We start from the raw sequence: 17,975 nt of genomic DNA, 5'->3' as shown, positions 1-17,975 counted from the left end.
CACACAACATAAATGTTTTTGTTTTTATTTCAAATTAGTTTCGTTTTTTATTGCTTGATTTAGTTTGAGTGAGTTCCTTTTATTATTAGTATTATTATTATTATCATTATTATTATTATTATTATTATTATTATTATTATTATTATTATTATAGCCTGTTCAAAGTTTCAAATAACCAGCCAATCGGAGGCTCGGATTTGCATCACGTGGTCGGTGTCAGAGTGAGTTTGGTACCTTGCCTCCTCCTCTGTGGTAACATTACCGAGGCTGAGCAGCGGTGGAGCAGGGACACCTGTGGCGGAACGGATTATTATTTAAAAATATTTATCTAACACATTTTGTTTACAGCCTCACATCCGCGGACATGTTCAACAGTAATCACAGGGAATTTGATGAGGATCCGTTCTTCTCGTGAGTAGCCAAACTGTTAATAATCTATTATAAGTGTTATTGAAATAACTCATTTTTGGCGGTTCTTATAATGCATCAATTAAAAACATCCTCAGAAGCAGCTAATCTTGAAGATAAATACAATTTGAAGTTGTAGTTATATTCATTTCAACAATGACTCTGTGTCCTGGAGAAGAACCAGACAAACTAACGCACACGGTAACGTTAATGTTATTATTGTTTAGGCTAACTTTATAAAACCTTCTTTTCTTTTTTTAGTCACTGCCGAAGATATAGCCTAACTTTAAGTTTCACTTTAAGCTATTTTCAGAAAAGTGAGAACAAGGTGTTAGGCCTAGTCTGCCTGCTTGTTTCTAAACATTGCATTTTGACTTTTCTGTTCTGAAACAGTTACCTAGCAACAGCTGTTAGAAACGTTATTTTTTAACAGTGAATTACTTTATAAAGTGTTTCTAGTGGAGCAATGTTTTAATGTCCATCCATGTTGCTATTTTCTGAGGTGGGAGAAGAACTCAGTGTAGTATTACTCTGTCACAAGTAAAAGTACTGTATTCAAAATGTTACTGGAGTAAAAGTAGTAGTGGCATTTAAATATACTTAAAGTATCAAAAGTATAAGTACTCATAATGCAGATTTTCACTTTTCAGAATAATATATGCTTTCTGTTTTGTTCATTATTATTGACGTATTTATCAAGCTGTTAAAAGTGGAACTAATTTAAATTACTTTATTTACTTCTGGGTAGCATGTGAATTTAATCCAGTTGTATCTAAAGTCTTTTTAGGTGTTGATCATATTTTTATCATTCATTTATATGTGAAAGTAACTTAAGGTACTCCATAAATGTAGTGGAATAAAAGTACAATATTTACCTCTGAGTATAGAAGTTTTGTAGTGGAGTATAAGTACAAAGTAGCATAAAATGGAAATACTCAAGTAAAATACAAGTACTCCAAAATTGTACTTAAGTACAGACTTGAGTAAATGTACTTAGGAGCTTTACACCACTGCCTATTTGAAATGTAGATACTAGTCTGTAAAACTTTAGGAGCTTTATGAAATCACATTATTTCCATTTCTATTCTTCTAACTACTGTACTCTGCCACTGTGCTACAGTCACAAGAGTGAACACCTGCTGTGTGGCAGCACATGACCTCACTTCTTAGAGTGCATTATTTAAAGAGTGCTTATTATTTCAGGTTGCAGTGTTTCCCCTAGGTTTACTGCTTTGGGGGGGTGCTGTCTGAGCGGCGGGGGGGCATTGGGATTATTTTTTTTTAAATCCTCTGGAGCAGAGAGAGGAGCTGTGGATTATTGTTATTGATTAATGCATCAGTGTTTCTTAGGGTCAAAAACAGTAAACTCACAACTAAAAATGAAAGCGTTTATTTCATAAAAAAGCACATGTTCAATGTGAAAAGTGACGGTAGATATAGATTAGTTGCAATTTGGTGCTATAGTTATATATATATAAAAAATAAATATATAATTTTTTTAAACACCTTGAATTTCAGGGGGGGGGGGGCGCGGGGCTCCGCAGCGCCCCTCCAAGACAATGGTAGGGGAAACACTGGGTTGTGTTATTTGAAGGATATGGACTCCAAGGTGGCCCGATAGAGGGATTTCAGTTTATTTTGCAGAGACCCTTTATTTTGTTATTCCTCTCCAAGTTTCATCATGGCTATCCCCAACATCCTGCTGCAGACTTGTTGCTATAAATGAGTGAAAGCTGAGATTCCCTTTCTCTTTGCTTCCTCTTCCTCTGCCATAGGGATAGGGACCCTTTCCGGGCTCACACGGACCATATGCGGCAGATGATGCGAAGCTTCTCTGAGCCATTCGGCGGGAATGTAATGCCCAGTATAATGGATGGAAGAAATCAGGGTCGTGGCATGGCAGAACATCCTACCTCATCTGTGGCTTTGAGGGACGAACACAGGGTGAGAACATGCATTTGAAGAAGCACTCTTACAATTAGCTTATATGTTAGACTCAAGTAAAAGACATACATTTCTACCCAGTGTATTACACAGGTGTAATGTGCACAGGCACACAACCGACTAACCAACATACATATCATTTTGGTCTATGATGGACAAACACCTGTTGTAGCTGTTTGTTCATTAAGAGGCCTCATGACCCTCTCTCTCTAATGCACATAGGCATATAACCAAAAGATTGGTGTTTGGAGAAAGTTTACTGAGGGTATAGTGGAAGCTGGCCACTGGCAGCGTAACTGGAGCACCACTCACTGAGGTATGGGGCCATGTGAGTCTCTAGTTTAGTAAAAGGGCAACCCCCTTGGCCTCACTGGACAGTTATATCTAGCCCTGAGGAGCCCTATATATAGTGCATTGTTCCACTGACATACTGCTTTCTTGCAATACAAGGTACAGACTTCTTTAACAGTCAAACCAACAGGACCCCCGAGAATTATGTGTGGCTGTGCTGCGTTGAGCTGCGGCTGGAAATAACACTTTATTTTGATAATATTGTAATAGGCTCCGGATTCATGTTAAGTTAAAACACTTAATTATATTTTTTAAATGGACAAACGTACATTAATCAACAGTTAAACGAATGTTAGATTAAAGGCTAGTTTTCATCTGTCTTTCCTCTGCCTCATGTTGTTAGGAATTCTAAAATAAAACAAAAGTACTACACTGTAGTAAAAAGCATATACAGTATAGTCAAATTGATACCTGTTAACAACTTTATACAGTCAAACACTTTTAAGCTACATATTCTTTAAAATAGTTTATCTTTAAACACAACTGCTACCCCATACATATTGAATTGCAAGCCCTTATGTTATATCAGCTAAGAACAAGGTTGGGAGAGCTGTGGCCTTTAAGTATTAGTTGTTATAGCTGTCAATAATTATTGTTCTGTAACATTTTGATGTTATTTGTGCAGTGTTGTAGAGGCAGGCAGAGGAATGGTTCTGGTCTGCCATGTTTTGCACCCGTTCACCTCTCCTAACTCCAATATGTGCTGCTTATATCTCCTTCCTAAATCCACTGTAGTCCCTCTCACCTGCTTTAACCCCACTACCTGGGAGCCGGTACATTTATCCTTGATAATGACTTTCATTAGAAGCCTATCCACAATAGCCGGCAGCCTGCTTTCTATTTGTTAGCAGTGCGGCTTTAACTAGCTAATGTCAGCCGAGGACGGCCTCTGAGAACTTGACTAATGACCACAGTGACAGTGGGTGAAATGGAGTTACACTGCAAAATGTCAAGTCCAAACAAATCATGTAATCTAATAGTAGAAGTAATATACAGTTTTTTATAGATCCCCAATAATGCTTGACTTCTCAGTGAGTTGTTGACAAGACATTGTTTTCTTTGGAGTATTACAATACAGGACCTCAGTCTATTGACACGTTTTTTTTCTTTATTAAAGACCAACTGGATATTAGGATGAGGTAAGGTTCCATTGAACTGTACTGTGAGGTCTCTCCATGACATATACAAAGAATTGGATAGGATATGCAGATGTAAGATCATGAAACCCCTAGACTGCTTTGTTAATTGTAACAAACCATGTACATCAGGGGTGCCCAACCTTTTTTGATCCGAGAGCTACTTTTAAAGTTGCCAGTCTGCTGAGATCTACCAGTCCAAATAGAGAGGCGTAGCCATTACTGACAGCCTACTACCAGGTAAATACACACTTCTTCTTGAATAAAACTGACCTTTGTACGATGAATACTTCATAAAATACTGCAGATCCTTTATCTTACCTCTTTCTAATCTACACACATACAAGTATTTAACTGAAGTTACACAACAGTGTTGTTGATACAGAGTTTATTCACACGTCACATACTACAAGTGGGTAATGTTTTCAAGAAACATTGAACAGTGCTGCCACATATGACACAGGAAAAAAAGAAAAGACTCTGAACCCTTTGCCATTATATAAAAATAGTGTTGCTACAAAAGTATAAATTAGGCTTACTAATAAGACAACTCAGATCTGAAGCTACACAGGAATCTGCTGCCAAAGTGCAATAAAAAAGACAAAATTAATAGAATCAAACTCTTTTTTTGTTGCATTTTAGTAGAGTATAAAAAGAAATCCCTTTAAAATAGGATGCAAGCAACACTAGTTTCTTAACCTGAATTGATAATAGACTATAATCAATTTAAGTTTGCATTCTTATACCATTTTGTACAATAATTATAATTAATGAGTTCAAACAAGCTAAAACTTACAGCTGATTAATAACGGTATCTAACTTGAGTTTTTATTATATCAAAAACCTGTTGAAATGCTTCTGTTATTTTTACTGTCCCCAAAAGCGCGTCTGCAGCCTCCAGGAATGCTTCTTTCACAACTTCGCCGTCTTTGAAAGACTTCATGTGTTTCGCAAGAACGTGACTGACACGATAAGATGCTATGCCTATGGTAGCAGCCTTGCTCTTGTTGTTGGGCCTGGTGAAAATGGACTGCTGTGCATTTAGCTGTCCTTTCAGGCCCCTCCCCTTTTGGGAGCGTAGGGCAGAATTAGGAGGGAATTCCGACTCGTAGCTTTTGTGCACTGTTTTGAAATGCCGCTCCTAAATTACCCTTCTTCGATAAAGCCACGCTTGCATTGCAGATGAGACAGATGGACTTTGAATTGGAATAGATACAAAAATAATCATCCTCCCACTCGGAGTGAAAATTATATATTTTGGGCTGCGGACTGTCACTCCTGTTGACACGGACAACATCAGCGAAATAGTGCCCACTGCCCAACAGCCACGCCCAGACACATTGGGGTCATGCCAGCCAATCACAAAGCTTTGATGCGTTCAAGTACATTATTCTGGCACAGGAAGATTATGTTATAGGACATTAACGATAAAACAGAATATTGTTGTTCTATTTTTAGACACATCTCGCGATCGACTGGGAATCTCCCCGCGATCGACCGGTCGATCGCGATCGACTGGTTGGGCACCCCTGATGTACACAATACCTACTACTGGATGGTGTACTCAGACTTTAGGTTAACAGAACATGGAATCACAGTTTTACCACTTTAACTCCCACACACACTCCTCTATCTGAAGATGAGGAGCAGCCTGGTGGGGCCCAACAATGGTCAGGCTGAAGCTCTGGTGCTGTTGGCTTTGGAAAGGCATGTGTACGGATGTCATGGACACTCTGTTTTCTCATTGTTGCTCTTTTGCTCCATCTGTTTGGCAGAACGTGCCTTGGCGATGCTGGAGCATTAGCAGCTAGATGACAGACAGCTCACGCTCATACTACTCTCCAATATCACAGGCACAAATGTGCACCCACAAATACCCACATACAGTATTAAAACACAAGCAGAGTTACATGCCGTCACAGCATGCAACACAAAGACACTCGAGCATACATACACACACATGGAGATGCACACACACGTTGGTCAGTTCAGCTTGAAGGCTTGTACTTCTTGCATTAACTTGCTTCCTGATGGAATCTAATGCTAAGCCCTACACTACTAAGCCTGTCTTACCTTCCAAGCCTGCTATGAGTTCTCCTATTTCCCAGTTTCTTGCCAACATCCACTACATACCTGCTTCACACAACCTTTCAATGCACTCATTCATCAGGGCACTTGTTTACTCTCGAAAAACAAGTATCATCATAAGTTAGAAGTATTCTGAGTATAACTGGCGGGGCTGTCTGAGAAAATGCTGTAACCAGCCTAGGTAAAGCTTGTAATCTCAATGAGACTCCTCATCTTCTTTTATTGTCTTATGGTACCAAGAGTATAAATCAGGGGTGTACAAATTACGACCCGGGGGCCGTTTTGAATCGGCCCTCAGCAAATTCAAAAAGTATAATGGAATGCGGCCCACAAATGAAACTTGAGCTTTTCTTGTATTGTACTTATTAAATATATCTGTAAACATATATTACACAGTAGTGTCCATGTGTTAATAAGCCCACTTTCAGTCAATTAAAGTTGAAAATATGTTCTAACAAATCTAAGTTGATAAGAAAAAGCCCAATAACTTATTTACATAACAACCTTGAAATATACCCTTCCTATTTCCTGTTATGATAAGCAATCTGAGGCTTCTGTGTAAGGAATGAGCTGCTAACAAAATAAATGAAACCCTATGGAAAGCTGTGATGAAGGCGGTTGTATCAAGCATCATTTACTTACATTTGATTGATTTTGCTAACTTATCACTTCACTTATGAGGCAATAAACCTCACCTCTGTTGAGTAACCCAGCCCTTCGAATATTTGTCTGTATGTGGCCCTCGGTGAGAAAGGTTTGGACACCCCTGGTATAAATTATACGAATGCCTCTAACTTCCCATGAGATTCACCAGGACCAATGCCTTTGCAGCACAACCCTTGTTTTTCCTTTTAAGTATTGTTGGAGCGCTAATTCCCCTACGGTGTTACTCATCGCTCCCCCAGAAGCAGCCTGCCGGCCTCAGAGAGCACAGTGTCAGTTCCATATCAGATTGAGAGAGCTAGAAAAGAGACCGTCATTCTGCAGTAGTCCAGACAGCCTAAAATAATGTGTTAAAGACCACCAGGTCTACATTCCTTATCTTGCACCCTCAATCTCTCCTCTGCTCAACCCCGGTCTAAATATAAAGCTGGCACATATGTAACTGGCATTTATTAGTTCATAGATGCCACTCTGGGATATAATTGGCTGTGAGGCTTCATAGATACCGGGTGGTTGCGTTGTACATCAGCTTGACATTTCAAAAAGAGCTGAGAGAGCAGCCTTGGACTCTTTGACCCCCCGCTGGCTGGTCCATCCTGCCTTCCTAGAATGAAGCTCCGTTTCAGTGTTAAACCCACGCTAATCTCTGGCAATGCGACCCAATTACACATGGAACACAAGTCATTCAACACCCCACTGATTATGCACAATACCTCTGTGCATCAACCCCCCTGGCTGCCCCCCCCCTAGAAAATACACGCACTGCATAGCGATGGCAGTTGAAATGCTTATCCCCGGGCCGCAGGGTCATAAACACCTGGCCCGGGGAACATAGTCTGACTGCAGGCTGCCCCCCCCCCCCACTGCTGGAAGAAGACTGACGGCCTTGAAGGGTTGTGTTTGAGACCGTGGGCAACGCTCCGTGTCACGGGGTTAGTGACTGATGTAAAACAACGAAACAGCTTACTAACAACCAACATGATAACAGTCTAGATGTGTGTGTGTTACTATGCTTTGTCGCTAAACTAATCTTGTTTGAATCCTCAGGATATAAGCCGGTCATTGTTGCCCTTTGGCAGTTTTGACAGCACGGTCAGTGGAGTCTGCTATCATACTTGTTTCTCACTTTAACCCATACTCACGATAGCATGCTCTAACTAGCATGCTCCATAACTGTCTCTACGCAGCCAGAGAAGTGGTCTTTTGCAAGCAATCATTTGCACTCAGTATGATTTAATCGGATTGAATGCTTCTTACCTGTACCACTAACACTTCGCCTGCAGGCTGTACAAATGTGGGAGTATTGTAGAAGCTGCACATGTTAACTATGAATGATGTGTGCTTGTTCATATCTCTGCAGACACTAACAGTACAAGACAAACATGTTTCTTTTACTGTACTCCAGGGGCAAAAATAGCATTACAATATTACTTTTCCATATATTTACAATAAGGCGTAAGTGTAACTGCATAGAGATTTGAATAATAATAGTATTGTGAAAACAGTGTGACAATTTCATAGAATGACCGGTGTTGCTTTCTGAGGTTTGCTAAACATAATGTATGTAATGTGTGCTGTTCTTACCTGCAACATCTTGTTCCTTTTACAACAGATACAGACGATTGTTTAGTTTATGTAATGTTACATGCAGGCTGCATCGGCATATCAAATATAAATATCTTATGTGATGTGTTGTATGCATGGGGATTATTGCAAAGTGCACGTTTGAGTATTATATGTTTTGTTTTTCCAGGCTCAGAATAACGTAAATGTAAGGTACCTCAACTGTGACCTATAGAAACTTGTATTAATTTGAATTGGAAAATAATATGATCATGCTCTTGGTCCTGAAGACCAAGGAGAAATAGTTAAATGAGGTGCTTTGCATTGACGGACAGTGATAACATTTCCATGGCCTCATTGGATCAAATGGGCCACCGTTAAATTCTCTCTCCAGAAAAGCCTTCCAAAATAAAGACATCAACATTTGCATGCTGCACTTGGTTTGTAGTTTTGTAATGAATGTCACATGTGGTGAAGTGATAATGGGAATGCCCCAGTATAAGAGTCCCAGATGGCGCAGATGTAAGACACATTTAGCTCAGTGTACCCTGTGCGTGGATGTTTGTGCAGTCGATGGAGCTGTTTACGAGCTGATAACACCTAGTGACCATGCAGCGAACGCACCCCGCCACTGAACTCTCTCTGGCCTTTGGCTGTTCTTTCTCTTTTGTGTTGATGCAGGGCACAACTATGAACCCTTTCGGCATGTTCGACAACGTGATGTCCAACATGAAAAGCAGGATGGAGGAGATGCACAGAAACTTTGTGAGTTTAATGATGTTGCTTCCTTCTCTGACGGTTGTGGTGCATAAACTGAAGATGCTTAACAATGTGTTTGTGTTTCAGGAGAACACGTCCACAGATTCAAACTCCCACTCGTTCAGCTCCTCATCAGTCATGACATATTCAAAAGTTGGAAATGAGCCTCCCAAGGTCTTCCAGGCGAGCTCGTCGACACGCCAGGCCCCTGGAGGGGTAAGCACCCCATCAGATGTTTAACTACATCATTTCACAGCACATTAGACCACAGTTCAGTACATGGAGCTGGGAGAAGTAAACCTGTCAGTGGAAGACTCTCATTCTGTCTTTCCTGAGTAATAACGGTGATAACTTTCGTGGGAGAACATTATCTCAAGCTAACTTTTCTCACAGTGGCCTATGATGGCTCTGTGCCATTAAAGTGATCCTGCATACACTATACAAGGGCCCTGCAACAAAATGGAATGCAGCCATTACTACTATTATTAGCTCCATTTATGTTTGACTAACTGTACAACTGTCTTATTTCTGACTGGACATTTTTGATGTGAGGAGTGAAGGAAATAAACATGTTGTTTGCTGGAATAATGTGCTTATTCAGAGACCAATTGATGTATCTCATGAGTTTTATAATGTTTTAATACCAGATCAAGGAGACCCGGAAAGCAGTGAAAGACTCTGAGAGCGGTGTGGAGCAGATGACTATTGGTCACCATATCCAGGACAGGGGACATGTTGTTGAGAAGAAGTTCAACAAGAAAACAGGAAATAAGGAGTTCAACCAGGACTTTCAGAATTTGGATGAATGTATGTTAAACCGATTTATATATTATTGACATATATATTGATATACACAACTCAAGTTCAAGTGTTCTAGGGTTTTTTGCTGATAGACTTTCCTCAACTTAGTGGTTTTTGCTTCTTTGTCAAGTTTGTTCGATAAGCCATATACAGTTCAATTTGGTGAGATACATACACACATGTTAATGTCTTTTGATTAGTTCAGTTAACTTATATAAGGTAGACCACTTTCTATGTATTTTTGATCTATTTTCGAGTCCATAGACAGATTGTTTTTGTAACATGGTCCTGATTTTTCGCCCTCAGCTGAAGCAGAGACCTTTGACGATGAGTGGCAGCAAGAGGTGTCCAAGTTTCACACATCAGGCCCAATGTCGCGTCAGGAGGAGCCCAGGCTCCGCGGCGCTCACCGGGCAGCCCTCACCGGTTCTGAGCAGGAGCTCAGGTCAGTATTAAACACTCAGACGCCATAATAATAACAATAATAAAATATATAGCGCTTTTCTTGAACCCAAAGACGCTTTACATTTGGGAGGGAAGGTAGACAAACAAAAACAAAGAAACAAAACAAAACAGAAAAGCAGTCAGGAGGAAGTTGGTTGAGAGGGGGGGGGGGCATGTGGTGTGAAAGACAGGCCAGAAGGAGTTGATGATCAAATGACAAACAAGTGAAAGACGCTGATAGCAGACACATACAGTGTGCTTATTTAAGAGTATTGAACATTAGAACATTGATCATTTAATATGATATATTAATATAACATTTTGGGTTTCCCACAGTGATCAACCAAAGGCCAAGGCTGAGGGTAAAAGCTGCATGAAAGGCTCGGGTTCGACAAAGCAGTGAAAACTTCTGTTTGTGTGTCTATTAAAGTTTGTCAAGCTTCATGCAGTATACTGTGCTGCTCTGTACCCTCCCCACACACACACACACACACACACACACACACACACACACACACACACACACACACACACACACACTGGTTTCATCATATGGACAGAATCAGAAGGCACTGATCAAGATTTTCAAATCTTAAAGCAAATACATGTATGACCTTAAGGCTGCCACCATTGCAGAGGACATGTACTCTGCTTTTTAATGGGTCAGATTTTTCCTCCCATGTCGCTGTAATATTTTTTAAGCACATCTCACACTTGAATTGTAAAACAAAGATGGCTAGACATATGACAAATTCAGGAATTGGTTGTGTGTTATCTCTGGAGCAGAAGAACTTAGTAATGTTATCCTTTACTAGTACTAATACTCTTCTATGCTTATAGAACATTTACAAAACGTCCTTACTCTTTCACAACATCCAGGAAACTAAAAGGATAATTAGTATTTCATTACATGTTGCATTGTGGAAACAGATTAAGATAAACTCATACAATGTAAGAAATACATTAACATTTAATTAAGGGTAGAAGGCACTAATCAAATCATAAAAAATGAACAATGAACATTTAATTCATAAGATTTGGCATCAGATTAATAGAATTTGCTCTATGATTGATATTGTAATGATGCCATCTGTTCGAATGATGTCATTATCATAATGCAACGCGACACAATGCAGTGACTTCTTTACTGTTTGAAGTCCTCTAATGCACGTCTTAGACAATGTCTGAATTGTCTTTTTGTAATTATATTGTCTTTATCTGCTGTAATCTTTGTAAAAAAGAAAAATAATACTCTTCCCTTTTTATATGTCACTTTGATTTCTCTTGTTGTTCATCTGATGAACTCTGTGCTGCGTAGCACGATATATTGACAGCGTCGGGATTATTCTCAATAATTCTAGCTTTGTTCTTGTATATTTTTTCAAGCTTTGAAAACAAATGATGTGACAACGCAAACTATTGTCTGAAAATAAAAATATGACGATAACTCTTGTGGTTTGTCTTTTGTCAGTCCCATATATGTCGTGGTGGATATATGTGATTCTTATCTCTGTTTGTATGTGACTGTAGGCCTGCAGAGGGTCTGAGTGTGTGTATTGTGATGAAGCTTCGCTGTGACTGTTGGTAGTGACCCACGGTAGTATTTTTGGATCCAAGCACTTGTCAGTAGCTCAGATTGGTCTGAGATGTTCCACAGCTGCAAGCCCACCAGGCTCCCCTCTCACATGCTTATGTATCAGACTTCATTAATATCTTAGCTTCAACATACAGAAAGGAGTGGGCTGAAGACCAATATATCGTTCCTCAAGGATCCATGTGTCCTTTCTTCTTAGTATGTTTATATAATATGGAAGGTTAACCAACTACTTTTTTTGCGCTAAAGATTACGTAATATTCAAACATGCGGATGGAGCATACTTTGTAATTGGTTAAAATAGGCAATATTTTAAATTTGTAAGTAACTTATAAATGTAATGTAAGCTTGGGAAATAGTTTGCAACCCCTTAACTAAATGTCCACCCTGAAAATTCCCCAGGTTACCATTTTGTTGCACCACTATATCAACACTGAAGCTTCAATAGTTAAATCAGATGCTTCTTTTTGTGAATGCTCCATGGACAAAGAGCCCAGCTATTACTCAATGCATGACTGCTTTTATTGGACTCTTAATTCTAATGCGTTATTCCCTTGGGCCAGTGTAAATGTTTTTGAAATGCACTGCAGACACATGAGATGAAATGGTAGAGTTAAACTATGTGTGGTATTTCACCTGCATAGTTGAACAAATCATTCTTTACTCATTTCACAAAAGCTGATTTTGGCTTTTGATCGCATGAATGGAGCTCCAACAGTACACCCTCCTGATTGGTTGAACATGTTATTGACAGACAGGACTTTCTTTGTGCATGTTGAATAATGAGAAAACATTAGTTTCAGTACAAATGTTTTAATAGTCAGTACAAATAAGCTACAAAAGAGATGTGGATATTGAGTTGGAATATACAACTCTGCCACCACCTGGTGGTCATATCAGAGCATGACATTTTGTTGGAAATATTTACACAGAGCTTACAAGAAACATAAAACAAAATAACTATACAGGATGTTGAGAAATGAGACGGCACCTTTGGCCAAAACTGAGTTCAGAGACATTCTGAAATTCTTCCACCTTCTGAAAAATGTCAACAGATGTAGAAAAGGATAGTTATTCCAGGTCATTACATGATTCCCTGAGGCTGTCCCTTCCCAGCGATCTTCTTGGAGCACTCCAGCAGAGCGTTGTGGATATCTTTGGCGCAGGAGATCTGAGACTTGATCATGCCGAGGTACTGGGAATAAGACATGGACTCCGTCTGCACCGTGTCCGGCTTGGTGGCTGTGGGGACCAGGTTGGGTGAATGTTTGGCGCTGTCAATGCTCTGGGAGAGACACTCATACGCCAGCCGCTGCAGAGGAGACAAATGTGAGTTTGTTTTAGGTTTAGATACAGTACAGTAGCATGTTAAAAGAAGACAGTCATATAGCAATATATTGTTGTTTTAAAAAAGGTACAAGGTAAATAACCCTCTCAATCAACACATTTAGACTATAGTACTACTAAAGCCTTTTAATGGCCCATTTAAAATCATACATTTATAATAGTTTATTCATATATTTAATTTGCCCTAGGCCCACACCTTTGACCCAGTTTGCCTGCAACCTTGGGCTGCTGTGCTCTCAGTGTTTTGTCTCCCTATTCCTGCCTGTTGGCGTCAGCTGATAGAGGTGTTATAGTTCTTTATCTTGTTATGCACAATGTTGAACATACTCTCAGAACAAGTTAAATACAGGGGTCTGGGGTAGAGATCTTTAGAATTGGTTTGGCAACCACTGTGTCAACTCGTGGCACAGCACTTCTTGTGAATTCTCTGGCCGAAGCTCCAAATAAACCATCAGTGTTTGGCATCAAAGTTCCTGCTCTCCCCGAGTCCTGTCTCCATTGCTTCAGAAGATTCCATCACACTGATACCTCATTCACACCAACGCAACTCCGGTTCAAGCTAGAGCTTTTCAGGTTCAGAACCAGTTCTTCGGTTTAGCTCTGGCTCTTTTCACACCGCCCAGAGTCCGACTGGTAATGCATCGTTGCGTCATCGTTTGCGTCATGACGTAACCGTTTGCGTGCCTGCTTCATAAAGCCAAACTGCGCGGATGAAATCAGTTGCATTAATTTCTTATGGCTCTATCTGCAGCTTTTCCGGAGTCATTTCTGTGGTTTAGTTATATTCTTATAAAAAAGTGTACTCGTGTCAATAAAGGTTTTTTTTAAAACACAACTGCTTCCGAGGTCGGTCTTATTTCTTAAGGTGGACTGAACCATGAGTGTGGAGTAACGTTGTATCTTTCATTTAAATGAACTGTAACCTTCACCCAGGTATGTAACAGCTGTTCTCAAATGAACACGTGAAGTAAAGTTTAATATTTATAGTTTTATAGATTTATAATGAGTTATAATGAGAGATGATCAACGTGAATGCTCAGGTTCCACCTTAACACGCAGACACGTTGCTTCACCATGAGCAGAAACCTTTATACAGTCTATGGCAGAAACACTATAACTCTTGTTAAGTTTCTCCATCGTTGTGTAGAAACTGGATAAAACGCGGGCTTTTTGTTGTTGTTCAGGAGTTGATCTGTCTCTGCCATGGATGTATAATAAGAACTGGATACAGCGTGGGAGGCGTGACGTATGTGGTGCTTTTGCTCTGGCCGGACAATTTGTTGGTGCTTGAAACGAACCGGATTCCGGAGCTAAGAGGCTGCTCCGCTGCGGTGTGAAGAGGAAAACCCGGTGCTTTTCAAGCTCCAGCTCCGAACCGGCCCTGAAACACCGTTGGTGTGAATGAGGTATGAGTAAAGATTGTCATGATGTTTGGTATTCAGGTGTTTTCCTATACTGCACACTACTACTACTTTTTCTATATATCTTTTTAAATGTGAACGGACAGGGCCACTATGTTAAATTGCTTTAATGAGCATTTTGTGTCCTGCGGTTCTATGTTTGATTCTGTGACTAACTCTGCTTCTGTAAACACCCCAATCCGTGACTCTGAACAATGTGGTCTGGAAAACCCTTTCAGTTTTACTCCTTTTACTGTCAATGTTGTTCAACCTTTCTTTTTAAAGATAGCTGCAGATTGTATTGCTCTTCCTCTTACTACTCTTTTGAACCTCTCCCTCAGCACAAATGCAATTCCAAAAGTATGGAAGTCAGCTTATGTCTTGCCTTTACTAAAAGGAGGGGAGGCAACTATTTTAAATAACTATAGGCCAATCTCTAAATTGTCAGTTCTGGCTAAGGTTCTCGAACGCCTAGTGAGTGAACAGGTAAAGGAGTTTTTATGTAAAAATGATATCCTGTCTAAACATCAGTCAGGCTTCAGAAAGCAACATAGCACCATCACTGCCACAATGAAAGTGGTGAATGACATTACGAGTATTTTAGACAATAAGCAGAGTTGTGCAGCTCTATTTATTGACCTTTCAAAAGTGTTTGATACCGTCGATCATCGCATCTTAAAGCAGAGGCTACTCAGTATCGGCATATCCAGCCATGCAGTGGGTTGGTTTGTGAACTACCTCTCTGAAAGGTCCCAATGTGTTCACTTTGATGGGCTGTCTTCTGAGTGGTTAAACATTGCTAATGGTGTTCCTCAAGGTTCTGTTTTAGGTCCACTTTTATTCTCCATATATATCAACAGTTTAGGTGAAAATGTGGATGAAGCTACTTTACATTTTTATGCTGATGATACCGTGATGTATTGTGCAGGTCCCTCCATTAAGGAGGCTGGTGTTAAATTACAGGCTGTTTTTAACATTATTCAGACTCAGCTTGCTGAACTTAAGCTTATTTTAAATGTTGATAAAACCAAGGTAATGCAGGTCACCCTTGAAAAAGAGATCTTTTGATCTCAAGGGGCTTCACCTGGTTAAATAAAGGCTACAAACAAACAAACAAAGCTATTTTCAAAAGCTAAAAAGACACCAGAGCCTGTTTTGGATATTGTTACTATGCAAGGACAAGTACTTGAAGTGGTTACCAGTTATAAATACCTAGGTATCTGGCTTGATGATTGTCTTACTTTTAAACTTCATGTCAATAACCTGCTTAAAAAGCTGAGGGTTAGACTAGGTTTCTTTTTCAGAAACAAGTCCTGTTTCTCTTTTGAAGCCAGGAAAAGGCTAGTCACTGTGACCTTTTTACCTGTGCTGGACTATGGTGATTTGATCTATATGAATGCACCTGCCCATTGCCTGGAAAAGTTAGATGCCGCCTATCACAGTGCCCTGAGATTTGTTACTAACTGTAAAGCACTTACTCATCACTGTACCCTGTATGCCGAGGCAGGTCTGCCTTCACTAACTGTACGGAGGCTCAGTCACTGGAACATGTTCATTTACAAAGCCATGTTGGGTAAACTACCTTTTTATATCTGCTCTCTGATCTCTCGACGAATTGAAAGTACATATTGCCTGAGATCTCATGATGTGGTTTTATTAAATGTGCCAAGTGCTAGGACTGTCTTAGGGAAGAAAGCTTTTAGTTGTGCAGCTCCACTAAATTGGAACAGTCTGCAAACATGTTTAAAACTGAGCACTTTGGTTCCCCTGCATCATTTTAAAACTCCTGGTACCTGTCTCTGTAAATAGAGTTTGTAAACTGTACATTATGTTGTATGTCATCATTATTGTTGTTCTGTTGTTTTTATGTTACATGTGTAACTAATGTCCTGCAGGTCACCCTTGAAAAAGACATCTTTTGATCTCAAGGGGCTTTCACCTGGTTAAATAAAGGCTACAAACAAACAAGAGAACATTTTAATGATTAAAAAAACAGGAACAGGGGCATGATAACTGGATTAAAAGTGTTCAAACTCCTTGCTAATTACATTTTTCAAAGCACTATCTTACTTAAACTGTATATTACTAAATGTGTCTGTTAAACAAAGCTCTATTTCACGGCAGTCATGTTTTCTTTATAAATGACAAACCCGCAGAGATTTCAGGTAAATGCTTAGATTTTGGCTGGCAGTTCCTAATATATTGTGACTCACTCCTACCATCTACTATAAAAGGGTATTCAAAATACATTAACAATATATTGAACAGTTAAATTAATACAGAAAATGTAGAAGTTGTATGAGTTGTGGTGACCGGTGAACGCAGACATTAGTACTTAGTACAGAAGTAGGCCTACTTCATCAATATTGTGGTTATGTGTATTGTGTTGCAGTCTTACCAAACACAGCTCCAGTTGATCGCAAAGAGCATAAAACTCCTCCAGGCTCTTGTCAAAGCGCTGAACTGTGGTGTCGCTGCTTTTGCTAGATCATTGGAAACAAAAAGAAAACATGTGAAACATGGCTGACACGAACAGCACTTTAGCTTTACGTATGACCCCCGACCAATCAACTTACATGCCGTTGTCAATTGTCGTGTTATGGGCCAAATTCAGGGATGCTATCTTCATAACATTCTGAAAATATAAAACATGAATAAAGCCGCATGTTTATAGCACAATGGTGCAGGTAATATTGGTGGGGGAAAAAAGTATAACGAGAATGAATTCAGATCAGGTTAAGTCATTGGATGTTTTGGGAACTTTTCCATTTCAGTTTTTAGCTCCATGCCGCAGAATTACCTGCAGACTCTCCTTCAGCTGAGGAATGAGCATCTTAAATCTGTGGACTGGGTCAAAGTCTTGCTGTTGGCTCAGGAGCTGCTGCTGCTGCTGTTGTAATGAAGCTTGCTGCTGTAACCCGGGCTGCGACATCGGCCCGCCGGACTGTGACATCGGCCCGCCGGACTGCGACATCGGCCCGCCGGACTGCGACATCGGCCCGCCGGACTGCGACATCGGCCCGCCGGACTGCGACATCGCCCCGCCGGGCTGCGACATGGGCCCGCCGGGCTGCGACATGGGCCCACCGGGCTGCGACATCGGCCCGCCGGGCTGCTGCTGCTGCTGCTGAGACGCCATCGTGATCCAATGAGATGATACCGCCGGAAGAAGAAGAGTTAAATATCCGGTTCACTGTTTTTCAAAATAAAAGGGATTCTTTATCCTGGAACAATTTTTGATGGAGAAAACATTTGTTAATTGTAAAAGGTGCAATTTATACATTTGATAGTATAAACCTATGTACAAATTATAATAAAGTGTACAGCAATTAATAAACTGTAGGAAAAGTAAAGAAGGAGCATATTTATTGGGGTCTACTACCCTACCTTTAATATCTTATTATCAGTTTTCTATATGTTGTGTTTTTCATTGTACACACACGTTGCAATTGCAATAACAGTGAGGTAATTGTGTGC

The 17,975-nt window shown here is 40.1% G+C and overlaps 2 protein-coding genes across 4 annotated transcripts; one reads left to right on the top strand and one right to left on the bottom strand.

Annotated features, from left to right (window-relative positions):
- The first annotated feature begins 287 nt into the window (after positions 1-287).
- On the top strand, positions 288-11,604 carry mlf1 (myeloid leukemia factor 1). Of its 2 annotated transcripts, XM_034225544.1 has the most exons (8): positions 288-411; positions 2,184-2,352; positions 7,638-7,682; positions 8,835-8,918; positions 9,000-9,128; positions 9,560-9,719; positions 10,020-10,158; positions 10,494-11,604. In XM_034225544.1, the coding sequence occupies exons 1-8, from the start codon at positions 365-367 to the stop codon at positions 10,558-10,560; spliced, it is 840 nt and encodes a 279-aa protein (XP_034081435.1). In that variant the 5' UTR covers positions 288-364; the 3' UTR covers positions 10,561-11,604. The 2 variants fall into 2 exon arrangements, with proteins under 2 accessions (XP_034081435.1, XP_034081436.1); XM_034225545.1 differs by lacking the exon at positions 7,638-7,682.
- A 944-nt stretch (positions 11,605-12,548) lies between these two features.
- med29 (mediator complex subunit 29) lies at positions 12,549-17,654 on the bottom strand. 2 transcript variants are annotated; one of them, XM_034225573.1, is made up of 5 exons: positions 17,471-17,654; positions 17,299-17,428; positions 17,075-17,133; positions 16,897-16,981; positions 12,549-13,063 (listed from the first exon to the last, which is right to left on the bottom strand). In XM_034225573.1, the coding sequence occupies exons 1-5, from the start codon at positions 17,635-17,637 to the stop codon at positions 12,836-12,838; spliced, it is 669 nt and encodes a 222-aa protein (XP_034081464.1). In that variant the 5' UTR covers positions 17,638-17,654; the 3' UTR covers positions 12,549-12,835. The 2 variants fall into 2 exon arrangements, with proteins under 2 accessions (XP_034081464.1, XP_034081462.1); XM_034225571.1 differs by having other exon boundaries at positions 17,299-17,654.
- Positions 17,655-17,975: the final 321 nt, after the last annotated feature.

The sequence above is a fragment of the Gymnodraco acuticeps genome, unplaced genomic scaffold (assembly GCF_902827175.1).
Source record: "Gymnodraco acuticeps unplaced genomic scaffold, fGymAcu1.1, whole genome shotgun sequence".
Taxonomy (NCBI): domain Eukaryota; kingdom Metazoa; phylum Chordata; class Actinopteri; order Perciformes; family Bathydraconidae; genus Gymnodraco; species Gymnodraco acuticeps.
This window is presented reverse-complemented; position numbering and strand designations above follow the sequence as displayed.